The following is a 24,296-nucleotide window of genomic DNA, read 5'->3' on the forward strand; positions in this document are numbered from 1 at the left end:
TGAACTGTCACGGTTTCATTAACCTTTAAGGACATCGCACAACATTTGACCTCTGACGATACTGGGCCATATTTTTGTTTCTCCAGTAGCTTTTCTTTTATATTTAAACAATCATATTTACTGTTTTAGAGAATATCCTCTTGAACGCTGTTATAGAGCTATGTTAGGATGGCTTTCTTTATTTTTATTGGAATAAATATCTAAAAAACATTTAACAGGGGTTGTTGTGTAGAAATCAATATAATAGTGAATCATGTAGAGCAGTTGACTGCCTTGAATGTCATTTTTAGGGGTGGGACTAACGCATATATTACAATTACTTGATTACAGAGACAACTTTTGTCGCTGTCGTGAGGCTCTGCAACCTGTCAGCGAGGGTTTTATTAATTGTTCAGGTAGAACGTGAAGTTTTCTGGATCTGACATCAAACAATGTTAACTTGTTTTTAAAATAGGAAGAACTCTGATTTTTTTTTCTTCTGTAAAGTAGCAAGATTAACAGCAAGCATTAACTAAACAGCAAGATTTTTTGAGCAAAATCTACTGATTCATCAGTCGTCACGCTTTATCTGTCACATACTGCAGTGAAAATGATAAAATGCCTTCCAATGTTGTAACCAATCCCATTTCTTGGAGACAAGTGATCTGAGAGTGTGATGTGCAACTCTGCTGCCGCCGCTGCTGTTTGTCGTGTCGCATAGGTTGGGTTTCACCTGGGTGGTGATCAGTTTCACCATTTGCCTCGTATGTCAAGCCCATCAGACTGGCTAAAGGTAGTGAATTTATAGGATGTGAAACAAAACTGTAAACATGGCAACAAGAGAGGAGGTTAGTGTTTGGTTCATTTTACGATAATGGCAGGAGAAGCAACTGCAGCAGAATCGTAGGTTGTATGTGAGGAACCTAAACCAAGAAACTTGTGTCTTTTGTGTCACATTGATCGCTGTCAACCCTGTGACCAAAAGGATTAAAGCAACCCTGTTTAACACTGTCTGGCCCTGCGATGGACTGGCGACCTGTCGGATGTACCCCGTCTCTCACCTAAAGACTGCTGGGATAGGCTCCAGCTTGACCCTTAATCGGAATAAGTGGTTCGGACAATGAATGAATGTTTAACAACACTGGGATAACCAGGGATAGTTGAGCATCCATCTTGCATCCTTTCTCATCTCTGAGATTTGTCTCCAGTTTGTAAAAGTCAACCCAATTTGGACTGCTGTCTTTCTCTCTTTTCCCATCTTCCTCCTATTTTATTCTTTTGCATTTCTTTTATAAATGAACAATGATGCTTGTCCAAAATGGCCGATGCGATATCTGGGCTGAAGAAGCTCCAAAACTTTATTTTGCACATCAGAGTTAGGAGAAATGTCATTAAAAGTTTGTACATTATACATTTTATTTTTTATTTGTTTTGGGACAACAGAGAAACTCTTCGTTGTTCCTTCAGTGTTTGATGACTGAAGCCTTTCACCTCCATTAAAAGCTTCTTCTGTTGTTTTAATGATAGACCCCCATTTAACCAATTATACGGCACAGCAGTGCCCCTCTCCTCGCTCGTCAACACTGACATTCATCAATATCCTGTTAGTTACTCTTGGAGCCAGGAACTTTATCCCCTACACCCCACCCTAAAAGCAAAAGTCTGCTGTTGATGTTATTCAAGTGTCTGATTTTCATTGTAACAGAACTCGCTTTGTTCTGGGCTCAGCCACTTCACAAAAAAACTAATATTGGTGGATCATTGTCACAGGGGTTACCATGGCGACAGTCACACTTGGCGATGATTGAATTCATTGGCTGTTATCACTGGCTACATCCCCGACTCCCAGAGGCAGCTTGATGCTCATGATAGCGATGTTCCATCGTATCGCTTACAGGCGGCAACATGAAAGCTCACACACACACACACACACACACACACACGCTCATCTTCAGATGTGGATTCAGTTTCCATCTTTAAGCAAGGCGCTTCTTTTAAACAAAGAAATCACATGACGTTAGCTTCATGGCATAACTAAAATTCACACTTTAAGGTTTTATGGTAAACAATGCAGTCAGTCAGCGACAACAGGAACGTTCAGTTAGACTGTTATAATTAAGCTAGAATATCAGTTAGGAGTTGTGCGATGAAGCTAACGGTAAGTTAAGAGCCTAAATGGAGGCCAGACAGATGCAGGGCACTGAGGTCAACATCTCATCTCACTGGCCAGACAAGAGATCTGTCGTCTGTTGTTGGGTCAAGGCCAATGCCCCCTTTAAGTCCCCCATCAGTGAGTCCGCCTGGCAGAGAATACACACTGATTGAGTGGCAAGAGGCTAATCCATCACTCTCCCAAATGAGGACAGAATCAGTCAGGAGGGGCCTTCAGATCACTCCAAGCTAAATTACCATTAGATGTCAAACGATAATCTAGGAAAGGTCAGCGTTGGTGTTTATTACGACGGAGGCCTGTTGAAACAACGGCCGACCAGGAACAGCTGTTAAAAATCTTGCCATATTTCGTCGTTTTCAGAATACTAAACACACAGCTATTATTATTCTTTACATCCATTTGCAGGAGAAACCCTTTAAGCCAGTCAGTCACTACCAGTCCATTTGCAAGGAGCTTTTAGCATTCCCTGACCAGCATGCAACCCTCCCATCGTAATGCTGTAAGGTCGTACTGAGCTGGCTGGCAAGTTAGCGAGCCGTTTCCCTCGCTAACGGATGCACGTCAGCCGCTGCGCCTTTGAACAGAATCCCTGCATCGTCCACCAGAGAGAAGGCAGATGCCATCAGTGTTCCCTCCCTTTCAGCCTTTGAAACCCAAGCCCCCCGTCTAAACCACAGCTCAAGGCACGAGTGAGAGGACCCGTCTGTTAGCTTAGCTCAGGAGACAGTTTCTCTCTGCTTTATTTGCCCACCATTGAGTCTGTGCTGGGAGTTAGAGGGAGCCAGGGCGAACAGATCAGGGCGATGGTGTCACGGAGGCAGCGGGACCTGCGGCCTTGTCTCAAAGTTCCTGTTTGTCCGAGGAGAGGAGTCGCTGTTTGTTCAAGACTTGAGCCATGTCTGGCACCCTTCCAGGCAGAGAGGCCCTCATGGGATTCCCAGCATACGCATTTGTGCATTTCAACCTTGGCTTTTATTAAACACAGTTTTAAGCTTTTGTGATGTTTGCATTCAGATAAACTCAGACATTTTCTCCCTGAAGAAACCTGAGGAAGAAACTGCAGAAATAGTTTGACGTGAAATTGCTAATTGGCTCCCTTCTGTACGAGGCACAGCTGTTTCCTCGCAGAGGTTTGGGAAACTGTCACAAAATGTAATCTTTTGATTTATGTCTCGGGACTCCACTTTGCATGTAAAAAAAAAAAAAAAAAAAAAAAAAAAAAAAAGCTTATGTGAAGAGAAAGCTTTTGCTGGAAGAAGAATTAGACAATGCTCCGGTGAGGAAGGTTTTTTTTAGTTACAAATAACCAGGAGATGTGATCAGATCTCTTACAAGATCCTCCACTTTCCACTCTCTCTAGTTGTCAGTCATTCTTTCTTTGATTTCACCGTTATTCTCCTTAATACTGGAATAATTTAGCATCTGTAGTTATTTAAACACCATTGTAAACACCCCAAATAGCATTTAAGTGTGTTTTATGAAATTAAATGAAATGAAATAAAAATTAATTTATATCAGTAAAGTTTGATCGCTGACAAGATGTGCTGATTAAATACTTAACCATATCCTTCTATCTCAAAACCACTAAGCCAAATATTTTAAATTCATGATCAATATGCCATTTTAGGGAATTAATTGGCCTCTATTTTCACATTTAACCACGATTTTGATTTTTCTAGTTCAGAATGGAAGTTTTCTTACATCCCCATGAACAAAAAAAGCTAGGTTCAAAATGTAAAAGCAAAATGCAAAGCTCTTCAAATTTATTTGTATGGCATGTTTAAAGAAACAACGAAGCAAACAAAATACCAGTAAAGTATTGACAAAAAACAACAAACAAAACCAAACAAACCCAGATGGAGTAAAAAAGGTTTTAAAAAGATAAATAACGCCCAGTAGACACGACCGTCTTCCAGCTCCGAACTCATACCTTTCTAAAGTAGAACTAATCTTCTGCCTACAGGTGATTTAGTCTTTTTAATTTTTTGCTTGGTTTAATTATTTAAGCCATTAACAGTTTAGTTGAATGCTCACATTGCCTCTGAAAACCACTAAAGTAGGTAGAAAGTAAGAAACTGAGACCAGTGTGAGTAAACGTGACGTTGTAGCTGTTCTAGCAGACGACAGACCAGCACTTCTCTCTGAGCTCCAGATGCATTTCCAAGAATTTACCGATAAGTTGGACGTCCAACTGGAGTCCAACAAGCGTTCTGCCACCACAACAGACGTTGTCACTAGAAGAAAATGCTAGTGCTGTTCTATAGACCATATATGAAAGATGGACGGAGCCTTCAGCAGTAAATAAAAGTGAAGCCTCTGCAGAAGTGCATAAAACTGCAGTTCCCCCTTCATCCACTAGGGGCTGCAAAACAGAGCAAATCCCCATAGACTCCCATGTTAAAAAGACCAACTTCACAGCAGAAACAAACATGTTTACAGCAGAAATAAACATGTTTACAGCAGAAATAAACATGTTTACAGCCTGGTTCCTTTTTGGTTTAATAGGTCAGGTTTACCTTCATGACAACTGTGGGGGGAGTGAATTTTTTTCTAACTTGCCCCTTTAAAAGTAATTTAATCACGTAGTTCGGCATATTTAGGGGCGTGTCCTTTTGATTGACAGGTACCCAAACTTCCGCTTCAAGTAAGAAGAACGTAGAACAACCGCGGTTTTTAGCCAGTTAACAACGTGACTTAGCTTTAGCCTGCTTACCTCCGTTAGCTGGTTAGCTCCTATTATCTCCGGGTTAGCTCGGTTAGCTCTTAGCTACAGAAAGCTCAGAGTTCGCTCGATGTCAATCATCCACCATGACATCCACAGTCCCCCTCTCAACTCCACCTCTTTGACCATATTTGTATTTTCCGGGCGAGACGACACACATGCTCCTGCCAAAATGGTGATGGTAGGAACCGCCCACCGAGCTTCAGTTCAGCTCTTCAGAAACCTATCGGTGACATCATGGAGGCTCCGCCCATCTTTTTATATACAGTCTATGTGCTGTTCACCAGTGGCTGCAGGAGGTAGAAACTTCATGCAATCAGATTCAAACTGATAACAGAAGTTACAGTCTAAAGCCGGTTGGCGTGAAACTTTTCTCTTGTTTTCGAGGCTCCAAGTACAAAATGACGTCATTTTGTTCTCGCAGATGTAGATGAAAGCAGGTTCTGACACATCAGGCTGGCAGAACTTTCTTATTGAAGGGCTCCCTTCATCGCACATAAAAGGTAAAAGTCACACCCTGCTTGCATAAAGAAGCAAAAAGCCTCAAATTCACTCATTATCATAACCGCTTAACCCAATGAAGGGTTGCGGGGAAGCTGGAGCCTATCCCAGCAGTGTTTGGGCGAAAGGCAGGGTACACCCTGGACAGGTCGCCAGTTTGTCACAGGGCCACACAGGGACAAACAAACACTCACACTTTCGGGCCATTTAGAGTAACCGGTCAACCTAACATGCATGTCTTTGGATGGCGGGAGGAAGCTGGAGTATCCGGAGAGAACCCACGGATACACGGGGACAACATGCAAACTCCACACAGAAAGACCACTGACCAAACCTCACCTCAAATTAGAGATATTAAAGGTACATTTTTCCTTCTCTTTGTGAAATCATGCACACTGTGCTGTTTTCTGTTTAAAATGAAATGACTTGTGGGGCATGGTGGTCTTTGTCTTTATGTTCAGTGGAAAATGCCGCAGTTAAAATAAGTCGGAGGATCACAAGCTGCTCAGAAAAAACACAGCGGTTGCTATGGCGATTGGTGCGTTTAAGGCACCGGGACGTTTCTTACCACTGGTCCATAGACGTGAAGAGATGATGGGTATTTCCACCTTCAGTTCGTGCTCGTGACCTCATGATCTGTTCTCACACACCAGTATTCTGGAAGTTTCTGAGTGTTTTAATTAAAAGAAATAGTTTAATATATTAAGTGTTTTTATTTCCCGCCTGCTCCACAGGCCTGCAGGTTGTCTATCCATGTTTTTATCTGTTTGGGGTTTGACTTTGCTGGTTTATAATGTATGCAGTGAGAGAGAGAGATAAAGGTTTTATAATATTACTGGTAAGTATTAAAACTACTTTCACCCCTGGAGTTAAGGTAGATCTGAATGAACAAGAGGTCCAGTCTGCTACTGGGAAGGTTGGTTTAACAGCCACGTTGCAACGCTGGTGTGATATCTGAAGCACCTCTGGGATGTTTCCTTCTTTCTGTTCCCCAAACAACAGGGAGAACCTGTTGCCAATTATCCAGATTAGTCGTGGGATGTTCCACCAGGAGTGTTTATGTTTTATTTATTCATTTTACAGCCCTTCAAATCTTTTAGTTTTATTTTCAAGTCTTTTTTTAGGCCTTGCAGTTTTATTTTGTTCATTCATCTTTTAAATGTATTATTTATCTATTTAATAACAATTTATTATTGATCTATTATTTATTAACTATTTGTCTTTTTTTTTAAATTCAACCTAATAACTTTTGGTATTTTACGTTACTTTTCATAACAGGTGTCACAACATTTTATTTGCAGTTAGGATGTCATGCGGAAGATTATCAGAAATTAAATAGTTGTTCCTGGGAACACCACCTGCAAGCCCGCTTTACATTTGTCCAGATGGGTTTCAGCTTTCTTGCAAACCACGAAGACGCAATCGGAAGTGTAGCAAGCTGAACGCTGTGGCATAAAATGAACCATCTGTTTGATGTTCTCACTTCACCCCGGGAAGGCTGAGGAAGGTGAACGGATGTCGCTGCTCTTAATGAAACTCTGTGTGACTGCTATTACATGTCCAGTTCTGGATCATTTCTTACCTAAATAATTAGGTGAAAGAAAACACAAGAAAAGGAAGAGATTCCACAAATAATTTACTTACAAATCTCTAATTTCTTCTTTGCATGACTTATAACTTTATTGAGATATGATCTGCTTTCTGCAGGCCTCTCTTCACAGCCTGAGTCAGAGGACTGCTGACCCTGCGAGTCAAAAGGTTGTGGTCTCAGGTTAAGCATTGTCATCGAGCCCATGACCAGAGTACTTAACCCCTGATTGGCTAATTCATATCCCAGGTGTGGAGCTGGGTTATATGCTGTGTGTCCGTCATGGTGCTCAGCATTTCCTCTCAAAGAGCACAACGAGTGTGCAGCCTGTCTGAGGCGGGAGGTGCGGCTAAGACAGGAAGAGGTGGGGGCAGGCGGTGTTCATGTTAATTATCAGCTCTGTTTCTGACCCCCATGTCAACGCTGGTCCTAACTGGATCTTTCTTCCAACACCCCATGATGGAGAAAAAGAAGTCACATGGATGTGACATGTGAGTGGAAGCTTTTAACTGTAGGCGAACACGATAAGCGTGAAGGATCGGGCTTCTTAAGACCGAGAAGTTGAGAAGTGTTGAAGAGAGAGGCATAACGATTCAAGAAAGGTTGTAAAAACGAATAAAAACAGATTTATCTGCAAATTTTGTGATCTGTTTTTTATTCAGGATAGAGCATAAACATGAAACATTTTACTGGAACATAATTAATCTGGAATATAATCAGAGACGGCTGGAGAAAATAGGAAGAGATGGAGGAACATGAGTGTTATCAGGTTGCAAACCAGAACTTTTCCAGATTTCCGCAGTTCAGAAGCACCACCATCCTATCAGCGACAGAAACACTGAAATGACCCGATGCAAACTTGTCCTGTTCTGTGTAGACAGCATGGACGGCGTGTCCTGCAGACTAAAGAGGAGAGGGAGCATCCAGCTTGTTATCAGCCTGCATCTCTGATGGGATGGGGTTGCATTAGTGCCGATGGCGTGGGCAGCTTCCACATCTGGGAAGCTCCATCAATGCTGAAACATCTGCTCCCATCCAGACAACGTCTCTTTCAGGGAAGACCTTGCAGGTTCCACCATGCTGGACCACATCCTGATGGTGGAACAGGAGAACTGGTCCAGCAGGACCACATCCTGATGGTGGAACAGGAGAACTGGTCTGCTGCAGTCCAGTTTCACCAGTACAAAACATCTGGAGCATCATGGATCCTTCTTCGCTTCAGAAAAGGACAAAGTTCCTCTTCCAGAAGTCCAGCAGCTGGTTTCCTCCTTTCCCAGACGTTTACAGGCTGTTGTTGAGAAGCGATGATACAACGTGGATTCTTTTTTCAAAAAATCAAGATAAGCTTGTATCTTCCATGAAATAGTAAAATGTCTCCCTTTCAGTGTTTAATGTGCTCTCTCTGCTTTCTGGTAAATATTTCAGAGGTTTATTTTATCACACATTTACTTTACTTTATTTGTAGTTTAGGTTTAATGCTGAGGGAGGTGGGGCGTTGATTACTGACTGACATCGTTTACAATGGACGAATCATTGAGTTTATTCATAATTAACCAATTTATAACAATATGTCCCAAATATCTACATCTAATTAAGTTAAAAAGAGCAATTAAAAAAAAGTTTTGGGCTTCATCATTAACTTTCAGTGATTACACCACATGCAAACTCTATTTGTCTAAACTAGACAATAACTACTTAGATCTGTGTCATTATTTAGCTTTTACCTAATATCAGTGCAAGCAGTTGAGCTATAAAAGAAATGATGAACTTTGTGTTTTTATTTTATTATCTTTGTTTTCTTTGATTCTTCTTGGCTGATCAATCCTCCAAAAAAAATTGAATTTTATAATAAATTACAGGAGGAGAGACTTACTGACTTTATGGCTGTGATACCTGTGGGAGTTGCATTTAGATGTAAATGAAGCAGGTAACTGTGTCAGGCTAATGTTGTGGTGAATTGAGACGGAAGCAAGGGATTGTCCACATGACTGCAACGTTACTATAAACACACCCAGAAAAATCTTCCCTTTGGGTTTCATTGTAATATTGTTGGTTTTCTGAATCTATTTATAGTTCCCTCACACATGCTCTTAACTATCCAAGAAGGTCAGAAAGCTTTGATGCTGTTCTCAACAGAGAGTCGTCTTCACCAGAAAAAGCTGGACAACGCCAGAGTTGTTGTATGTTTTATTGTTCTAGTCGAAGAGGAGAAAAGTCATGTAGACAGGGGAGTTAGGACATGTAACGGCTGATCAAGTGACCGATATACTCAGTTTTATTAAACAAAAAGGCCAGAAACGTGCCAGGCCACCAGGAAAAGGGCCGGTATGCCAGATGTCCAGTCTGTCCTGTATGGGGTGAAATGGGCAATTTTTTTTCTGTAGGCTACGGCTATCGGCCTTTCATCCACATCGAAGGATAGAAACAGATTTTTAGTCTGTTACCTTCATAAAAAGCCAAGGCTACATACATGGAGTTGCAGGTCTCTGACATCCCCGCTAAAGTCTGCTGAGAGCCCCCATCCAAAGCCTGGAAGGCAAGGTGGGCTGGTTTAGCCCACAAATTAAGATTAAAGATGTTTTAGAGGTTTCTTGGGCAGGTTAGAATATTCATTCATTCATTTTCTAAACCGCTTCATCCAATTCAGGGTTGTGGGGAAGCTGGAGCCTATCCTAGCAGCCATTGGGCAACAGGCAGGGTACACCCTGGACAGCTCACCAGTCCATCGCAGGGCCACACGGAGACAAACAACCACTCACACACACTCCTAGGGGCAATTTAGTAACCAATGAACCTATCATGCATGTCTTTGGACGGTGGGAGGAAGCTGGAGTACCTGGAGAGAACCCACAGATACACGGGGAGAACATGCAAACTCCACACAGAAAGGCCAAATCTTGCTCTGATGCAAGGATTGAACCAGTGGCCTTCTTCCTGTGAGGCCACAGTGCTAACCACTATTCCACCGTGCAGGTTAGAATAATCTTTGACAGTCTCTAATAATTCCCTTTTTTCTTGCTTCTATCAGATCTGCTTTTCAATTCAGTTCAGCTTAATGTGTGTACCGCCAGAATGCAGTGACGACACCAAATTTTGTTGAAGGGCACAGTGAACTGAATTTCCCTTTGGGGATTAATAAAGTATTTTCATTTCATTTCATGCACATCAGCCTTTTTGATCCACATCCAAGTCCGTTTGCTTGGAAAGTCGCTTCCTTTGGAAAAACATGAATGTACCAAATGAATTCTGATTCGGACCAAAGAAGCAGACTTGGTCTGCCTACAAACGCAGGTCTCCATCCGTTCGAAGCAGACCAAATACAGGAAGCAGACTATAAAAAAAGTCTCTTCCTGTATGTGGCGTAGCATTGCATTGTGGGTAAATCCATAGCGATGGCGTTAAGGGTCCTCTGCCTCGTCTGGTGTTCATACTGCGTCCATTGTTGCAGTGGATTTCTGCAGGATACTTGCATAAGACACAATAAAAACCCAAAACAGCCATAGTTTGGTCTCCATGTTTAACTGGCAGGTGGAGGAAACAGAGTTTTCTTCTTCACACAGGTCTGGTCCTCTCTTCTGCTAAACACTAGTGCAGCGCCACCTCTGGTGGGATTTGGTGGCAATATAATTCTGTATATAGAAACATTATTGATTGTCTGACATCCATCTTTGGCAGCTTCTAGGCATCCCCTACAGGTGATAATAAGGCCATTCTCCCCATCTTCAGTCCTTCTGGCTCTTTCAATGATTTTCTCCTAAAGTTCACTGCTAGTTATTCCCCTGTGAACTGAATAACCAGTGGAAAACCAGTCCTCCTTTTATTATTCTCTTTGACACCTTCCAGGTTTCCCTTTAACATCTGTGGGTTTTTTTTGTTTTAGCTGAAAGTGAACTCTCAGATTGTAATATGCTATAGCTATCACTACTCTCACTATGCCGACAGGCTAGTCTTGTGTCGCGTTCAAACAACCACATCTTACTTCAAACATTTACCCTTAATATGTGCTGACATAATCCAGTTTATTCCTTAAATAACTCAGGGATATTTTCAGTAACAGGATGATTCTGTATTTTAAAGGATGGTTGAATATCTAGCAGCTTGCTTTGAGCAAAGCTATGCTAAGCTTAAGTTAGCTAAGTTAATGACCGTCCAGTTTCGGTTTGATTTTTAGGGAACATAATAGAAAATAAAAATAGCTTCATTTCTCAAAGACTGTGCTGTTTTGTATCTACTTTTCTTTTCCTTTAGCATGGGAAAACCACCTGAGGACCCCATATTTCATGTGGACGCCTGAAACACAATCACTGTGTCAGTGTTGTACTCTTGAATTTTGCCGGTAATTATTCAGGCTGCAGAGCTGCTGACTCCAGTCCTCTCTGGACTCCAGACAGATTTACACTTCCAGTCCATCCCGACTCCACCTCCTTCCCTGGGAGGCCGGGTTCTGCAGTCAGAGTTTTTCCGGCCACGCCATGATTCTGCTTGACAGCTGAAGCATCAACCCCTTGACACTGACAGGAATTTATGGAACAGGAACACCAGCGAAACAATACACGATCGGGACACGACTCCATCTACGCTCACAGCTCATTTCAACACACTGAAGGCAAACTATAGTCTGAATGTTAATCTGTTAGCTATCACTCTTCTTTATACATGACAAACTTTATTTTACTAACATAACTGCCCCTGAAAATAACAAAGACCATATATTTTTGATTAATTTGGCTTATTTTTAAGTTTCTATTAGATTTGAATTTAAAAGAAAAAAAAAAACATTATTCATGTAAGTGTAACTAAAAAATACTTTTTTGACATAAATACACATATTATCAGCTGTATGTGAGTTTGCTGATTTAAAGATGGTGTTTTTTTCTTGTTGTAGTGTTTCAGATTAATTATGACAGGCATGCCACACATAAACGAAGTTCCCATTATTTCTCCAAGCTGAGGTCCATCTACATTTGACTGGCTGGAATAGTAGAAAAAAGAAGAAAGCAGCCGGGACTCTGCAGCCTCTAAAGCTTTTTCTCTGTCTGAAGCTACTGCTGGGTTTCGCTTTAAGTCATCACACAAGGTCATGCTGCTGTACAAAAATAGGAATCCCTCACATTCCTGCCTGTGAAGTCTCCAATCGTGTCCCTTTTAGGTAACAGCAAAAATGCAGCTGGCCGTATATCACCTCCTTGCAGGCTTTTATCTCTTTTCTGAATCTGAAATGAATGAGGCACGTTTCTATTTATACTAGCGTTGTGCATGCATTTCGCAAAGCTGTTTTTGACTCTGCAGATTCCAGGCTATTTATGTAGAGAAGTTACAGTTGGTCATTTCTAATCTCATTGGCTAAAATGGACTCAACATATATGGCGTAATTATTTACTGTGAAATGCAGTGCAACCGATAGCAACGTGTTTGAGGTGTGTGCTTTTGACTTTTTGTACTTTTTCTCAGGGGATATAACTCCTGTTTTGCCAAACAGAAAGTAATCTAAGTAGTAGATGATGGTTCATCCACCATAATTATAATAATTAAAATAAACTGATCTTGTTCTGTAGCCTGTAAACTTCTAACATTAACATGTAAACACACTTTGACAAGATGACATCCAGTTTATGTGTCTTGCTACTGTTTATTGGCCACAAATATTAATAAGGAAGGTGCAAATTGTGGGCCGACTAGCTAGTAACTAGCCAGTAACTGTTTGCATTTTGTATTTGAAAGCAACAAGTTGCCAGTTTGATGTCCTGTCATGCACAATGCATTCAGCTGTTAAGTGTAATTTTTTACATTGACTCCCAGCTGCTTGTTTCTACTGACAAATGGTTCGACTACGTTGTTAAAGATGCACCTTTTTGCCTGTTTTACAGTGCTTTTCTTCTGCTTACACATATTTCTATTGATACTTTGCCGCATAGATTATCTCTGGATAAATCGGACTCTGGATTGCGGTCTTTCCCTTAATGACCTGCAATACAATCTAAGAAAGAAGCTCTTCAAGCTCTTAAACATGAGTACAGTCCAGACAAAGAATGAATGAGAAATCTTTACTTCTAATTGGTTTAACATAAGTTAAGGTCCACAGATAGCTGCTTTTGTTTGATATGCAAAGTATCCCATTACTGTGTTCAGTGGATTCACCACGACCCTTTTAACCAGTCATGAAAACGTACAACCACTGCAAACCTACCACTGCTTGAAAAGGAAGAAATATCCCTTAAACTGACGTTTGTCACTGCAAGCAGGCAGAGTATTTTCTAGTGAGGCAGCTAATAAGCATAACAGGCTAGCTATGTACATGTGGATAAAGGAACAACAGATACTGAGTTCACTTCTTAGCCTGAGTCAGTGTGAGGCCTTTCAGTCATTTTAAATAAAGCTGGTTTACATGTTAACTTGAGCTCTGAACTGTTCTGGAGACATCCTGGTATGCTTGCATGTGAGATCACGTTTGTGATGCTAGCACCAGACTTTCCATCCAGCTCTCTTGTAAAATCTTCATCAGCAAATGAGACTGTAGCTGTGTTTCCATTACATTTTGTCGCTAAATAAAAGCAATATTTGTACGTTTCGACAAACTACAATTGTGACAAAAAAAAACCCTTAACAGCTATTCTCATTGTGTAATAATGGCAGAATTTCTGCTTCTCTTATCTCCAGCCAGGACAGTCCTAACCCTCTAACCCTGGCAAAGAAACTATTTTACAGCTCACAATCATGAACTGTGGCTCGGATTGTTAAAAACAAGTGGATAAACATACACATTTCATGTTATCCAAGTATCCCTGGATAACAGGCAGCTTCAGATAAAAGCCTCTGCCAAATGAATCACTATAACGGCACATTTTCTGCTGAGACTGAGTCACCTCGTAAGTTAAAAACCTAAGAGAAAAACACGGTGTCGTGCTAAAATAAGAGGCTTTAACTCTAAACATGTGCAAAATAGGTTCCTGTAACTATGTTTGCTACGACATACTGGATCGCTTCACTTTGTTACGATGTTAACTCACTCACCGCCCGTCACGGAGCACATCGGATCAAGCCACCTTGCAACTTTCTGATAGGATAAGCCAGTAGGTGGATACTCAGATTATAGTTTACTTTTCATCCAGAACCAGTTTGAAGCCCTGGTTTGTGAGCTTGTGCGAATGCCTTATGCAAGGTTTTACTATGTCATATAGTAGCACATCTGACTTTATGCTACGCTGCTGCAGACTGCAGTACACAGCATGTTTCCTCTCACTTCTCTTTACTCTCCATGTAGAAATGTTTGACAGTGTTGTCTTTAATTTGTGCTTTTCTTTTAGGTATTCCTGGTTTAAAGCGTTTACTTACACTGATGCAAATAAACTAAACAAATTGTAACAAACATGCACATCAAGTGCGATGCGAAGTTTCGAATAAGTGATGAAGATTTTCTAAAAAAAAAAAAAAAAAAACCCACACACCTCACAAGGTGGGCGGCTGTAGCTCCAGAGGAGAGCAGTTGACTTGACTTGCTCCTCCAGACTATGTGCCAAAGTGTCCCTGGGCAAGACACTGAACCCTGAGTTGCCCCCCGATGTGCCTATCGGGCTATGAGCGTGTATGTAAGTCGCTCTGGATAAGAGCATCTGCTAAATGACTAGAATAGGTGTTAAAAAAAAAACAAAAAACTATTGATTCCACATGAGGAGAGGAGAGAAGAGGAAAACTCTGGGAGTTAAGTTGTTTGTTCCAGGAGCTGAAGGTCGACCATGACAGCTCCAAGACTGTTCTTGTTGTGGGTGAGGGGCTAGTAGGATCCAAAGAGCGGACACTTTCTGAGTACAGAGAGAGGTTTATTGATTTCCCACAGATTCCTGTGAATTCTTCCAGCGGAACTTTCAGAGACTGGCGAGCATCAGGAGGCAGGCAGGGGAGCAAGCGAACGAGCAGGCAGGCTTTCACTGGCAGGAGGAAGACAGGACAGGTTACAAATCAAGGTCAAGCACAAGCAACGTAAGCTGAGGCCAAGAGCTGTTTTACCGCAGGGCAATCAACAATCTGGCGCTGGATAGCAGGCAGATTGCTGAAATGTGGATCAGCTGTGCCTCCAGTTCCCAGCTGACCACGCCCACCAGGGAACAGGAATCACCACCCCCCCCAATGGGAGCCACCCGGCGACCGGAACTTCTCGGGATGGGCCTGACGGAAATCCCTGACCAGGGAAGGATCAAGGATGAAAGAGCGGGGGACCCAAGCCCGCTCCTCAGGGCCATAACCCCCCCAGTCAACCAGAAACTGGAAGCCCCGGCCGCAACGGCGCACATCCAGAAGACGTCGGACGGTGTACGCCGGGCGACCAGCCACAAGCCGGGCGGGAGGAGGGGGCCTGGAAGGAGGGACCAGAGGACTGGAAGACACAGGCTTCAACTGGGAGACATGGGGATGAATCCGCATAGATCAGGGGAGCTGCAGGCGAACCACTGTGGGATTGATGACCCACTGGACTTCAAAAGGTCCCAGGTAGCGGGGAGCCAACTTCTTGGCGTCAGTTCGCAAGGGAATGTTCTTTGAAGACAACCAGACCTTCTGACCAGGAGCGTATTTGGGCCCAGCTGTGCGATGGCGATCGGCCTGGCGTCAACTCCGTTCCCCAGCCCGAAGCAGAGCAGTCCGAGTCGTCCTCCAGGCCCGACGACAACGGCGGATGTGGTGCTGAACTGATGGAACAGCTACTTCAACCTCTTGGACAGGGAACAGGGGCGGCTGGTACCCAAGAGAGCATTCAAAAGGAGATAAACCAGAAGCTGAGGATGTGAGGGAGTTGTGTGAGTACTCAACCCAGTCCAGATGGTCGCTCCATGATGAAGGGTTGGATTCAGCCACACAACGAAGGACGGTCTCCAGGTCCTGGTTTGCCCTCTCTGCTTGACCGTTAGTCTGGGGGTGGAAACCGGAGGACAAACTGACTGTGGCACCGATGGATAGACAAAAGGCTTTCCACACCTGTGAAGTGAACTGGGGTCCTCGGTCAGATACTATGTCAGTGGGCAATCCATGGAGTCGGAAGACATGGTGCACCAACAGGTCGGCAGTCTCCTTGGCTGAGGGAAGTTTGGGGAGAGCGACGAAACGCACAGCCTTGGAAAAACGGTCCACAATAGTCAGGATGGTGTCTTTACCTTTGGAAACAGGTAGGCCGGTAACAAAATCCACTGCAATGTGCGACCAGGGTCTGCTAGGGACAGGCAGAGGACGTAGAAGTCCAGCCGGGGGTCGATGCAATGCCTTACTCCTAGCACAAGTGGTGCAGGCAGCCACGAACTGTTGCGCATCCCTCTCCATGGTAGGCCACCAAAACCTGCGTCTGATAAGGGAGAGAGTGCGTGAGGAACCAGGACGACAAGCCAAACGGGAGGAGTGAGCATCAGGAGGCAGGCAGGGGAGCAAGCGAACGAGCAGGCAGGCAGGCTGGCTTTCTCTGGCAGGAGGAAGACAGGACAGGTTACAAATCAAGCACAAGCACAAGCACAAGCACAAGCACAAGCACAAGCACAAGCACAAGCACAAGCACAAGCACAAGCACAAGCACAAGCACAAGCACAAGCACAAGCACAAGCACAAGCACAAGCACAAGCACAAGCAACGTAAGCTGAGGCCGAGAGCTGTTTTACCGCAGGGCAATCAACAATCTGGCACTGGATAGCAGGCAGAGCTGGTCTTAAATAGGTGGTTCGTTGATTGCTGAAATGTGGATCAGCTGTGCCTCCAGTTCCCAGCTGACCACGCCCACCAGGGAACAGGAATCACCACAGTTCTGGTGGAACAGCTAGCTTCAACAGCTAGCTGCTAGCTTGAAGAGAAAAATAAGACAATAAGACGCTGGTGATACAAAGTTTTAATAAAGTAGCAGATAAAGTGACACCTTTTTAGTCCTTGTGACAATGTCAACACCTCTGGTACATTGTGTATCTGTTGGATGTGAATATCAGGAAAACATCTAATTAAGTTAGATAAATTAACTCAGAAAATCGTTTAAAAGAATTTTGTCTCTGATGAACGTTTCCCCTGACCTCCGTTGATTAGATATAAACTATTGTTGTGTGAATTATTCAGACTAAACATTTGGAGTAGGTGTGTAATGGCTTTTGATCCCTCTTTTTAGGTCCCTCCACCCCACCTGGACTGGTTGGTAGTGGCTCATTTCTGGTCTGGTTCTGATGGACTTTTTCCTCCTCACCTCCTTCTCCATCAACTCGAGATGCAGGAATGAATCAAGGAGAACATTTGATGCAATCTGTTGGTGTCCTCATCTCAGTAATTATTTTTATTAATTAGTCATGTGAACACAGTTATTAGAAAACTGGACGTAAATTTGTTGAATCAGATTTGAGCTGCGATAAACTATGTTGTAGCCATTTTTCTTTTATTGGTATTTGATCTTCAGCTATCATAGCCTTGTGATATTTTATGTTTAAATGTTGAAGTTCTGTGTTGCAGAAAAATGACTGGTGACACGCAGGTTGCTTAATTAGGATTGGGTGTTAGACTCAGTCTATAATAAACAAAGAGAAAAGAAGATCAGAAGCCACTGGACCTTGGAGCAACACAGTCTTTTGACATAGATTGCTTTCAGTTTCGCTTGTAGAAAGGTCTGGATTCAAGTGTCTGTGTAATTTTTGGTTTTGTTTTTTTACCATTAAAACAACCAAAAGTAAAACTGGTTTCTGGACTTTTGCTTCCTGAAGAGCGTGTGTTGAGTACAAAAGAACCCTGAGGTCCAACAACTGGAAGTTGTGAACTGGCACTATATATTTCTACGAAGCTAAATTAAGTTAAATCCAGATGGACTGTACTGATATGACAGAACCATTCTGTTTTTTATTCATAAAAAGTCATTTTGTTCACCTTTAATCCAAAAGTTGCTACTAAGGGGAATACTGAACAGCCGTAAGGTTTATCCGCAGGAAATACCACCCAGCAGCCACAGTCTCTGCATGTAGAAAAAACACCTGAAGTGCGTTTTTAATAGACTTTGAAGGCTTTAATGTATATTTATTCTCTACACATAGTCAGTGCTTCAGTGAGGACCCATTGAAAAAAAAGACGCTTGTTGCAGTGTGTGACAGCCAGCGTTGGATAGAGTTTCACATTCTATATATAAGCCTGTTGACTGTGTCCCCGCTGCTCTATTTAAATGTCAGAGTTCCACTGTCAAAACAGAGAGAGGGACGCAACAATATGATGGACCTTTTTGAGACCAACACTTATCTTTTCAGTGATTTGCGCTACTTGGAGGAAGGGGATCATGGACCACTGCAGCACTTGGACATGCCAGGGGTGTCTCCGCTGTACAACGGCAACGACAGCTCCCTGTCCGGTCAGGACAATGTTCCATCTGAGACGGGGGGCGAAAGCAGTGGAGAGGAGCATGTGCTTGCCCCTCCGGGTCTCCAGGCACACTGCGAGGGCCAGTGCCTCATGTGGGCTTGTAAAATCTGCAAGAGAAAGTCGGCGCCGACGGATAGACGCAAGGCCGCGACGCTGAGAGAGAGGAGGAGGCTCAAGAAGATCAACGAGGCCTTCGACGCTCTGAAGAGGAAGACCGTGGCCAATCCCAACCAGAGACTACCCAAGGTGGAGATTTTACGCAGCGCCATCAGTTACATTGAGAGGCTACAAGATCTGCTTCAGAACCTGGATGAGCAGGAAAAAATGCAGAATGGATCCTCTTTTAGCTCTAAAGAACACAATGTAAGCTTTACAGCCAATAATACTCTTCATGGTATTCATATGTTTACCATCAGGTCTTAGATAACTTTAAAACAGCATCTCATTTGGATTTGAAGTGTTTGTGGCACTTGGTGTGTTTGTTGGGTGTCAATTGCTCTGATACTCCAGCTCAGACTAACATCTATTTATTTTATTATCATATCCAATGTTCTTTGTTTTATTAAAAACAACACTGTTGTATCCATTTGGCTTTGTCCCAACAGAAAAGCATGCATAGATAATGTGTATTTCTGGTTCCTACAGGCGACCAGTGATGAATACCACTGGAAGAAGTCCTCTGAGACCTGGCCGAGCTCTGCTGATCATTCCACCGCAGCGATGAACCAGAGAGAAGGTAGACCTGCCAGCCATCGCCTGCAATTAACCATTAATAAAGACAATGCAGCTACCTCTGGCAGTGGATGGGTTCTAATCGGTTTCAGGCTTGAAAAAGCTGCACCGTGTGCATGCACAATGAGATGGGAAGGAAGTCTCCTCTGAGTTTTCCATGAAAAGCTTTTCATCCTAAACCTCACACTGAAAATGTTGTTGGTGAGCAAAGATATTGATACAGCAAAACTCAGCTAAAAGTTAATGATTAATCATCATCTGACCTAAAAACATTGTTCCCCCTCATCACGCATTTAGAAATGCATCTGCATAAACTACCAGTCAAAAGTTTGTACACACTTTCCTATTGGATTTACCAGAAAAGTGTGTCCAAACTTATGACAGGTAGTGTATAATTTCAGGTCATGGTGCTGGGGTTCATGTGGCTCGGTGGTTTTTACATATAGCAAGGCATGAAATGGAAAATAATGATGATATTTCCACATGTACCAGGAAATTCAGATATTGGCTCACACTGAAAAGACTTTTACACACATCGGGACTGATGAGAATAAGGGACACAAAATGGTGAATCATTAGTGAGGTTAAATATTGACATTGTTTCTATGCATGCATGTGTAACAAAACATTGGGAATAAATGATGAAGACTAAAGCAAACTCACAAAGTGGCAAAAACAAACATGGATTCCACATCCAGCGACGACGATATCGTGCTGATAATAAAGCATAAAAGAGCAGTGACTACACCTAGACGAGAGAGGAGACCTTCTGGAGTTTAAGGGAGCGTTCACATCAGGACAGTCCGCTAGACTCAGTCCGATGGGGGACTTGGCTCAGCTGAAGGGGGGTGTATCCATGCGGACTGAGATCGTGTTCACGCTGCAATTTAGTCAAACCAGCCAAACCATAAGAATAATATATCCCCATTCCCACCAGAGGTGGCGCTGCACTGGTATTTAGCAAAAGAGGGGACAAGACCGGCGTGAAGAAGAAACTCGTTCAGTGATATTTTTCCTCTGACCATGTGTCTGTTATTACATTTACTTTATTGCTCCACAACCACGAGCCATTTCTAGATGCTCACATGCATTGTTATAGCATTTATCTAGAATGCCCACGTTTACCCACAATGCAACACTATGCCAAATGCAAGAAGTGGTTTTTGTTTGTGACTTTGTAGTCCACTTCCTGTATTTGGTCCTCTTAAAATGGACTGAGATCTGCGTCCGAGATCTGAAGCCAGACCACAACCGCTTTAGGATGGACTTTAGGACATCCTAATGACAGTTTGGGGATCTGTTTAGCAGCTAGCTGCTAGCTTGAAGAAGCAAAGAAAAACACATCAATAAGATGCTCGACCAAAGTGACATAAAGTCAGAATGAAGAACTGACAAAATGACACCTGAAGGCTGGTGATCTGCTCTGGTGACGCTTTAAACATGCTGTCTCTGATTGGACGATTGTGTATCTGTAGCATGTGAATATTAACAAAGATTCACCTCACTTGTGATGTGTAATTGTAAGCCCTTCATAAAGATTTCCTGCCAAGCTTCACCCAGTTTTCACAATAGTGATCAAATTTCTAGGCCTGAAATGCCAATTTAAAACCATTCAATACCCAAGTTTGCTTGATGTAAATACAGAAGACTAACATAGTCCAGACTGGATGTAGAGAACTGAAATTGTGGTTAAAATTTGATGATAAACAAGCTTAGGACGCAAAGCATGATATTCTACCTCATCTTGAGCTGGTTTTATACATTTGTCACAATTTGAAAAAGTTTTGTGTTATTTAAAAAGAAAAATATCTAACAAACTGGTTTTATGAAACAAAGCAAAATAACCAAGAAGTCATCCAGGTTTCTTTGTTTTCAGGAACCAGCGAATCCTCTGCATCCTCCAGCCTCCTGCGTCTGTCCTCCATCGTGGACAGCATCACAAACAACGAGAAGCTCAACTTCCCTGCAGACGTCTTTGAACACTGAAACTGTAGTGAGAAAATTAACGATTATTTAAATATTTCAAATTTCCATGCTATATCTCTAAATTCTTTCCATGAAATTCAACCATTCTGGCTTCTGTTATGAAGTCTTCATTTGTACAGTGAGAGCAATGAATTTGTACATATTTTATATTATGTGATGCTTAGGTGTATGTATTTTGTTTTTGAAAGCCAACAAATTCTTGCTGAAAACTGACATTTTGTTTGAATATTTGTAAATAAAACTGACCAACAAATAAAGATTTTTGTGATTTTGCAGTCAAACATTGTAGTTTTGATTGAGTAAGGACATACATTGAACCTTTCTGCACTGTGATGATAATGTTACCTCATGAATGTGTTTATTGCTAGTTGAAGATGAACATATCAGATGATAAAACTGAGACATTTTATCATTTTATGGAAAATATGAGTTGACTGTGAATCTGATGCTGTAACACATTTTGGAAAAGTTGGAACAGAGAAATAAAAGTCTGGAACAGTAACTGGTACAAATCAGAAACAGCTAGAGGAACATTTGATAAGTAATCAGGTTAATTGGCGGCAGGTCAGTAACATGACTGGATGTAAAAGGAGCATTTCAAAGAGACAGAGACTCAGATGTAAAAATGAGCAAAGTTTCCCCAATCAGAGAAAAACTGGGTCTAAATATTGTGGAGAAAATTGAGAAAAATGCTCCTTGATGTACTGAAAGGGTTGAGTATGGAGCCAAATCAGGGACTGATGATTTTATTCATTTAAAAAGTATTTGAAATAGAAAAAATATAAGATGAAAATGAAGGTCATATTTTTATTGTGAACTTTGAAAACAAATAATTGAATAAAAAAATACAAAATGTGTAAAATTTAGAAAGTATTTTTCATTGAATTAATTCATTTTACCAATTTAATTTTTTTTTTTTTTTTTTTTTAAAATACTTTTTTATTTTGTTTTTTGGGATCATTTTTGCGTTTAGTTTCAGATTATTATTTCACCTTCAGAATCTTTCAAATTTCTGTTTTTCTGTTTCAAACTTTTGGCCGTGACCTGATGTAGTGGGCGTGGTTACAGAAGATAGGTGGATTTATACTGAAAATTATATAAATATACTGAAAATTTTATAATTCATGTTTATTTAGAAAACACATAAAAAAAATTATCCAATTCAAATTTATAAATTGTTTTGTTTAGTTTAACACCATTTTTGTCAAAGTTCACAATAAAAACTGTGACTTTAGTTTTCAACTTACTTTTGTTCTAATTAATTTTTTACTTTTAAATGAACAAACATTGTGGCTCTCACATGGCTCCATAGCATAATATCTCAGTTTTTTCATCTTATATGCTTTTTTATGTGATATTGGGAATGAAATGTGGTTTTATTCAGGTTTTATTTACATTTTTTACAACTTCCCAACATTTTGGAACTGGGATTTTACCATCACTGCATCCTGAAATACTAGTATGTTGAACAAAAACACTCGACTAGGATTGACACATCAGCATTCATGTCTGTTAGACGTCCATAAAGGGGATACACGGCCTTGGTGCAGTTTGTTGCTGGCTGTTTGTCACCAGCAGTAACTGGAGTCTCCTCCAATCCCAGCGTGCCTCCAGTCTCTTCCCATATCACATGTTGGGGACATGGAAACTTGGGTTGCAGGCATGAGAGCAAAGCCCAGTGGGATAATAACGTTATCGAAGCCATTAAGTCTTAATTAATCATCACTCGGGTCGTCATCACATGGCCAAGCGTTTACATAAAATGTGTGACACGAAGCCAGTGGCGTGGAAATCCATCGAGTCCTGTCATGCATTGACATGACAAGGGGGGCTGCTTGTTGAGGTGTTTGATGTGGCGTATGGCGCTCGCTCTGATCTCTGCAGACGACACAAAGAGCTGTTTGACCTTTAAGACTCTGCGTCATCTTTCAGGCGTCCATAAAGGCACATGCAATGTGTCGCTGTTTGGCTGTTTAGGTGTGTGTGCGAAGTGTTGCTGGCTGGTTAATAGTGCCAAGAAGCTCCGAGGAACGGTTTAGAGGAATTGTTTTTGTGTTTTATATCTTAATAACTTTTTTTAATCTCATTGCTTTCCAGTTAGTGTGAGAGTTTTTGTGTTTTAGAAGTGTGTTCCTGTCAAACTTGTGTATCTTTCATTGTTTGTCAGCTTGCCGTGGCAACAAGCTTCTTTTTTATGAGGACGTTTTAGTTAAACCAACGGTTATGGTTTAGATGGTGAAAGTGGAAACAGAAACATGAAATCAAACAAAAAACATTTAACAAAGCAAAATATTTTTTCTGCATTTCTGAAATGTTTGTTTGCTTAATGATTTCCTACTTTGAGTCAAATTATCATGTTGGATGTTTTATGGCATTTAAGTTGCCACATTCTGTGTTTTGTTGTGTTTTTACCTCCATCAGGAAGGCGGTGGAGGTTATGTTGTTCCCAACGGCTGTCTGTCAACAACTTTATGCAAAAACTCCTGAAGGGATCTTCATGATGAGTTTCTGAGAATGAGTCTAATTTAGACTCCATTAAATGTCGGGAGTGATCCAGATCAGCATCTTTCTCATTGTGAGATAGAACCCTGTTCAGTATATCTGCATGTAACGCCACTATAAATGGTGAGAAATCTAGGAGAAGTTCCCAACAGGTTTTCCAAGATTTCAAAGATAGATGTGGATCGTTCTGAATACTACCATCCAGAACAGGAACAACATCCTGGATACTACCATCCAGAACAGGAACAACATCCTGGATACTACCATCCAGAACAGGAATAACATCCTGGATACTACCATCCAGAACAGGAACAACATTCTGGATTCTACCATCCAGAACAGGAACAACATTCTGGATACTACCATCCAGAACAGGAACAACCTTCTGGATACTACCATCCAGAACAGGAACAACATTCTGAATACTACCATCCAGAACAGGAATAACATCCTGGATACTACCATCCAGAACAGGAACAACATCCTGGATACTACCATCCAGAACAGGAATAACATCCTGGATACTACCATCCAGAACAGGAACAACATCCTGGATACTACCATCCAGAACAGGAACAACATCCTGGATACTACCATCCAGAACAGGAACAACATTCTGGATACTACCATCCAGAACAGGAACAACATCCTGGATACTACCATCCAGAACAGGAACAACATTCTGGATACTACCATCCAGAACAGGAACAACATTCTGGATACCACCATCCAGAAAAGGAACAACATCCTGGATACTACCA

At 41.8% G+C, this 24,296-nt stretch overlaps 1 protein-coding gene across 3 annotated transcripts; it reads left to right on the top strand.

Moving 5' to 3' along the window:
* The first annotated feature begins 18,135 nt into the window (after nt 1-18,135).
* Nucleotides 18,136-21,763, top strand: myf6 (myogenic factor 6). Of its 3 annotated transcripts, none has more exons than XR_013771809.1 (3): nt 18,136-18,678; nt 18,961-19,248; nt 20,924-21,017. XR_013771809.1 is itself a non-coding variant. In XM_079263543.1 (3 exons), exons 1-3 carry the CDS (start codon nt 18,166-18,168, stop codon nt 21,031-21,033), a joined length of 714 nt encoding a protein of 237 aa, XP_079119669.1. In that variant the 5' UTR covers nt 18,136-18,165; the 3' UTR covers nt 21,034-21,763. The 3 variants fall into 3 exon arrangements, 2 of the variants coding, with proteins under 2 accessions (XP_079119669.1, XP_079119668.1); XM_079263543.1 differs by having other exon boundaries at nt 18,961-19,051; nt 20,924-21,763; XM_079263542.1 differs by having other exon boundaries at nt 18,961-21,763.
* Nucleotides 21,764-24,296: the final 2,533 nt, after the last annotated feature.

The sequence above is a fragment of the Telmatherina bonti genome (assembly GCF_933228915.1).
Source record: "Telmatherina bonti genome assembly, chromosome: 23".
Lineage (NCBI taxonomy): Eukaryota > Metazoa > Chordata > Actinopteri > Atheriniformes > Telmatherinidae > Telmatherina > Telmatherina bonti.